A 6,427-nucleotide genomic window follows, 5' to 3' on the forward strand; every position below is an offset into this window, starting at 1 on the left:
TTAATCTATAGAATAAATCATAGACGGGTCAAGACTGGCTTCTCCGCCGCCCAGCCTCTGTTCCCTGGATCCAGCCCCCTCGCCAGAGCCCCCCCGCCCTGCGCCCACTAAGACTCCAGCGTTTTCCTCCAATCCCATGGGTGCCCAGCTGTCTCCACCTCAGTTTTCCTTGGCCGAAGAGTGGAAAATTGAGTTAAGGCAAGCCGGGATGGACACGCTTGAATTGCAGAGCAAGAGTTCCACGCCCCCCCCCCCCCCCCCCCGCCAAGCTCACAAGTCCTCTAGGAGCGCCCCCTTGGGCCGGGGATTGACTTTGACATCTCCCGCTTGTACCGTATTCACCGAGAGTCGAGTCGCGTACAACACTCTCTCCCGTTTCCCTCGCTTTTGAGAACCGTCTAAACACACCAAACCTTTCCGGAAGGTGGCTGGGGGTTGGAGAGGAATTAGAAGGCACGGGAAGAAAGCGCTTGGGGGAGAAAGGTGCGGATTAGCACGTGGTTTCCGCCCGGACCAATGAGCTTCGGCGATCTCGTCACTTGGCCTCGGTCACCCCGCCGTCAGGGATGGCCCAGAGGAAGGCGTAGTGCTGGATACTGGGCGTCTGCCCCAGACCTCGGGTCTGCGGTGCTTGCAGCGACAAAACAGGAAAGCTCAGGGCGCTGCGCTCCTGGGGGTCAGGGTCCACCCCAGCCCCGCCTCCTCCGCCTTCAGGATGCTGCTGAACCCTGTCACCTCCACCCCCTTCTCGGTCAATGACATCCTGAGACTGGAGCGAGAGCAGATTGGTTCCGAATCCTTGCAACTCCGGGGGGCACGGAGGAGCCCCGAAAGCTTTCAGTGTCTGCGACTGGTCCCAGAACCGCGAAAGGCAGAGGTTCCCAGCACCTGCAGGGCCAGCGGCGACGACAGCAGCAGAAGGCTGGACGAACCGGGGTCTCCTGGTGGTCCCTGTGAGATGGTCACGGAGATGGACGCGGAACCGGTGGGGGAGCCACGTAAGTGCGCGAGCTCAGGTCTTGGCTCCTACCCGGAGATCATGGCTTGGTGGGGGGTGGGGGGTCACTATCAGTTGGCGCGTGCGAGTAACGCGCATCTCCGGGTCTTTCCTGTCTCTAGGGCCTAGCCCCATTTTCTCTTATTTGAGAATTTCAGATGACAGATCTCAGCCCCCTCTACCATCCGCTCCAGACACCCAGTGTGCTTCCCGCGCCCCTAACAAAATAAGGTCCCGCATCTTAGGCGTTCGTAATTTCCACAGCCTGTCCTCTGATTCCCAAAAACGCATCACCCCCACTCACAGCCACACTTCCCAGAAACTCCAGCTTCTCATTCTTACAGCGAAACCCTCTACAGTATCGTAGCTGTTGATCCATCGCCACCAGACTTCCCTGCCATGTCCGAGTCTCTCTACCTTAAAGTGTCCGCCAGAAGTGTAGCCGTCAAAGCAGCCGAGCGCTCGGGGGTGGAAACTCCGCCGGCTCTGGGGTCAGTCTCAGCCCTCTCTTGCGGCTTGCTAAGGCGCCTGGCCAACCCAGTCAATCCTCCACCCGGATTCCTGGTCCGGACAATGAGAGGTGGCGACCAGATCCGGTAATATCTGAGTCCCTCGGCCTGATGGGCCCTTGGGGCGCTGGCGGCAGATCCTTGGCGTCTGGGAGCATGGTAAGAGCAGCTCCGGTTTCCCTGCCCTGGGAGACGACTCCGGGAGTCTGGGCTTCTGGTCTCTGAAAGCACAACCTCGGGAGTGGACAGCGAGGCCCCAGCACCTGCGTCCACCGGCAGGAAGGAAGGAGCGGGCAGTGAGTTGTGTTGCATTGTCTCCCGTGACGCAGGAAGCTTCCTCAGTAGAGTCTCTCGACATGACATTCAGAGGGTTCCTCTCGACAAACCTCTGCACCTCGGTTTGCAGCCTTCCGGTGCGCCTCTGGGGGCCCCAGCAAGGCCTCCCAGTTGGCCTTCCTCTGCCAGGCTGTGCCATGGCCCGTCACTTCAAGACGCAAACGAATTTAAGTAAAGGGGCTAGCTCGCAGTTGTTCATTGACTGGTGGTAGCCTGGTTATTCATCAACTCCAGGAACCTGGAGAACATAAAACTTTGCTTGTGTTCACAGAGAAGTCTGTGGGTTTTCTGCAGTGGACTCCAAATACTAATTCCCTCAGAGCTGCTCAGCCAATTCGCGTTCACTCTGGCCTTGCTGAGAAAGAGTCACAGTCCTAGGCCCATAGCTGTCACTTAGCAGCCGAAGGCTCGAGCAGCACAGTCCTCCTCTGGCGAGGACTATCCTAAGTGGCTGACTGACCCGGACGCCGAGAAGGGGCCGGCACCCAGCTCCAGGAACCAAGCCCAGGACCGCTGCAATGATCGAACCTTCCTCATCTGTCCCCCAGCCAAACCACCCTGCTTTCAGGGGCACAGGGCGAGAGGGGCTCCAGACCCTGACGAGGAGGGTGCAGGGCGCTGGTACTTCCCAGAGCGTCACACAGCCCCATGGCCTGTCTGGTCCGCGACTCTCAAGTGGGGTCCTACTAGTTCCAAAGAGTTGCTGAAGGTCAGTTATTACTTTTCAATTTGCTGAGAATAAAACCCCAGTCCATATTTTTCCCCTTTGAGAGATGTCTTCAGTTTCTCTGGGCACAGGCTTCTCTGAAGAAGTTTTTATTTCCTCAAACTTCAAATACCAAACAGCTTCATCACCAGCCCCCAGGAGATTGTGTCACTGACATTAGGGATTTGAAGTCAGGTACCAACACGCACCTTCTCTACTTAGGTGCTTCACCCCACCATGAACTTGCAGCCACTCCGCATTCCTGGTTTCTCCTGGCGTGCTTTCCCATGAAAACTAAGCCTTTCCTCTCTACCCATCCTTGGATTGAAACAGAGCTTAGCCAAGACAGAAGAGAGGTGGGAAGAAGGGAAGGAAAGGCTGTATTTTGGGGGACTTCAGGCACAGCTGCCTCGGGGTGATCGGCTAGGGCACCACCCAGGAGGAGAGGAAGTCAAAGCAAAACCAATGTCACCTTAGCAGAGACCCCACAGAAGAAAAGGCTGCTTTAAAAAAACAAAACAAAAGCAAATGTGGATCTAAACTTTGTAGGGACCTCCAAGAGACCTTCAGTTTCCGAGCCAAGAATCAGGAGTCAGAAAAATATTTCATTCGCCTTTATTTTATTTTGCTACTTTGGATTACAGAACATCATCCCATCCAAGAAAGATGGGAAGGGTCCCTGGTGCCGGTGGAGCAATTGATGACCAAAAAGACAAGGGTGTGTGCAAAGGTGGGATGAAGGTGGGAGATACTCTGGACACCGCCCTGCACTTGGATCGGAATACCCCGTGATGAGCGCGGGACCACCGCAAATAACCAGGCAGACAGGAACTCACGGGCAATCACGTCACCAAGTTTTCATTTGCTCGCGTGCTCTCTCTCTCTCTCTCTCCCTCTTTCTCCACGCCCTCCTTTCCACCAAGGGCAATTCAAAGTCAATTTACATCTCACAGTCCCCCAGAATCGCACTTGGTCCTTGCGGCAAAAACTCCCCCAAACTCGACCACACTTTAGAATCGAATCACAGCGAATCGCCCCCTACCCCACCCACACACAGACATTCTAAGAAGAAAATGAAATTGTCTTAAACTCCTGCTCAACTACCTTTTGGGAAACGGCTGCACACCGGAGACCCTAGAGTGTCACCATTTACATACGTGCTTGCAGGTACAATCGTGACAGAGCTTGGGGGAAAGGAACCTTCAGACCCTCCTGGGACTGGGGGAGGGGTCAGTAGAGGGGCAAGAAGGGCCCGTGAAGTGGAGGCTTCAGGGGAGAGGGGAGAACCTTAAAAACAACGTGAGACTTGCTCAGGTAAGCCTGAGGCTGGGCGTTGACGCTGTTCCTTCCTGTGCTTTTAGAGCCTGGCCTCAGCGCAGCCCCGCCCCTCCACGGCGGGACCAGGGGGCCAGAGCGCGGCGTTGGCGACGTTGGCATCGGCGCGCGCGGGGACGGCACCGAGCAGCCCAAGGCGCGGCAGCGACGCAAGCCGCGCGTGCTCTTTTCGCAGGCGCAGGTGCTGGCGCTGGAGCGGCGCTTCAAGCAGCAGCGGTACCTGTCGGCACCCGAGCGCGAGCACCTGGCCAGCGCGCTGCAGCTCACGCCTACGCAGGTCAAGATCTGGTTCCAGAACCGTCGCTACAAGTGCAAGAGACAGCGCCAGGACAAGTCCCTAGAACTGGCGGGCCACCCCCTAGCGCCGCGCCGGGTGGCGGTGCCCGTGCTGGTGCGGGATGGCAAGCCCTGCCTAGGCCCCGGCGCGCCGGCCTTTCCCGGGCCCTACAGCACGGCCGCGGCGTCCTATTCCTGTTACGGCGGCTACTCCGGCGCTCCTTTCGGCGCGGGCTACGGCGGTGGCTACGCGGATGCGCCCCCGGGTCCCGCGCAGCCCGCACCTCTGGGCCGCGCAGGCTTCGCTGGGGGTGGCCCCAGCGCCAGCCCGCACAGCCATCTGCCCGCCCCGCTGCAGGGTGTCAGGGCCTGGTGAGGCGCCTGCGCTCCGTGCGTCCCCCGTGTCCCGGTGCTCCGTTCCAGCCTCTCCGCAGATCGGCTTCGGCTGGGATGAGCGGCGGCGGCGGCGATGCAGGGAATAGGCGACCCGATGGCCCTTCTCCCTGAGCAATCCCTGGAACTGCGAATTGCCCCCAGCAGGCCATCCCGCTGAGGCACTGGGGACATTCTTCTTCCCAGGGACATAAAGCGTGCGGGGACTTCGCTGGCTGCCCGAAAAGCAGCACCGGGAGGGAGGAAAGTCTAGGGTGGCTGGCAGTTTCGGGTGTTGGGGCAGTACTGAGGCAGGTGACTTGTCGGGCATCAAAGCCAGGGTTTGCTGATAGGCTCTCTAATTCGTGTGCAGCAGCCCGGGGGCCTGGCGGGGGCGGGGGAGGAGGTGTGCTCTAGCGGACCTCGATCCTCCATTAAAGGCAAGAGGTAGGGGATGAATGAGAAAAGTAGCGGAGTGAAGTGTGGAAATCCGAGCGACGAGCGGGGGGAAGGGGAGGATCCAGGAGGTTAGGAAGAGGGACTATAGTGGGAGCCAAGCCCTCCTGGGAGTTTAAACTACCTTTCCCCCCTCCTCTGCCCCCACCCCGCCCCCCAGGCTGCTCTCAGAGGACTCTGCCTTCACCCTCCGGGGACGCGGTTGCTCTCTGGGAAGATATCCCGTACATTCTGGTTCTCCCCTTCACGGTTACTGCATTTTATCCCGTGTACACACCTCAGCACCTTGAGTAAATACACTGCATGTATTTGTGTGTGCGCATGTGCGTAGGCCGCTAGAACCTCTCCACCTCTCCTTACCTCCTAAACAACTGCGAATTAAAATAAAAAATGAAGCCCAGAAGTTCTGACTCCTCGGGACTTACAGGATTCCATAGGAAGACGAAATGGATGGAGCCCTGGAGATAGGTTACCTGATTTCTTCTCTCACAGCCCCCTCTCCCTCTGTAAGGTTTCTTTCAAAACATAACCCTTTTCTAAATCGGGCATCAGGAAAGGAGGCCCCCATGTGGCCCTAAGTCCAAACACCATGGGTAAGAAGGCTGAACTTTAAAGGAAATTATGACTTCCCTCCCCAAATATGTTTGAATTTATGCAAATTGAATACTGAAAACAAGCTCATTTTGTTAAGAGGAACAAAGGATCAAATACATTTATCTTTGGCAGGCACTAGTAGGGAGACCAGGCTCCTTTTTTTCCCCGCTGGGTAACATTTTTAGATGTAGATGATGAAAACTCTGGTTCTTCACCCCTCCACCACTAACTTGCCAAAAGTTAAATTCTATTTAATAAATCTGAATATTTAATCAAAATGTACTCGTCTTGCATTTGCTCGTTTCTGAGAAACATGTCCTGGTTGTTTTCGCCAAGGTGGGAAACAGACTTCTTGGTCCTTTGTAAACCATGCCTGACCATGGACAGCTTACAGCTGTTAAAGTTTATGTGATGAAGCTAAAGACAAGAACACCGGTCTTTTTTTCTTACTACCATTTCCTTACACTTTCCCTCCCTTTTATTTGCAGCCTTTTCTCTTTCACTTCTCTATTTTTGCTGTTAATAACAATACATTTAGAAATACCCCACAGTGTCTTGCAGTTACAGTTAATGCTGTGCTCCTGAGGTTAAAAAGGGCAGTATGTGTACTGTAAATTTAGAACTATCAATAAATATTCCATAGTCAATTAAGATAAGATTTAAAAAATAGAGGTTACAGTTAAAATCTCCATCAAGAGGAAATGGCCATCCAGTGTTATCAACCTTCTTTCGTTTTGGGGGGTATTCCTTACAAGAGGGAAGTACCCACGGTCACTGAACTTGGTTTCGTGACAGTTGACCTTAAGTGCAGTGTATACTGAGTAACCATCGGTCTAGCCCTCAGTT

At 55.4% G+C, this 6,427-nt stretch overlaps 1 protein-coding gene across 1 annotated transcript; it reads left to right on the plus strand.

The window, feature by feature from the left end:
• Positions 1-715: 715 nt before the first annotated feature.
• On the plus strand, positions 716-4,535 carry NKX2-6 (NK2 homeobox 6). The gene is made up of 2 exons (XM_026519095.3): positions 716-998; positions 3,910-4,535. Exons 1-2 carry the CDS (start codon positions 716-718, stop codon positions 4,533-4,535), a joined length of 909 nt encoding a protein of 302 aa, XP_026374880.3.
• The last annotated feature ends 1,892 nt before the right edge of the window (positions 4,536-6,427 follow it).

This window comes from Ursus arctos, unplaced genomic scaffold, assembly GCF_023065955.2.
Source record: "Ursus arctos isolate Adak ecotype North America unplaced genomic scaffold, UrsArc2.0 scaffold_11, whole genome shotgun sequence".
NCBI lineage: Eukaryota > Metazoa > Chordata > Mammalia > Carnivora > Ursidae > Ursus > Ursus arctos.

Bases quoted from the DNA above. Each gene is read 5' to 3' on its own strand.
- NKX2-6 (XM_026519095.3), top strand. From the start codon at position 716: ATGCTGCTGAACCCTGTCACCTCCACCCCCTTCTCGGTCAATGACATC. The intron at 999-3,909 runs GTAAGTGCGCGA...CTGTGCTTTTAG, and splicing joins GGAACCGGTGGGGGAGCCAC to AGCCTGGCCTCAGCGCAGCC.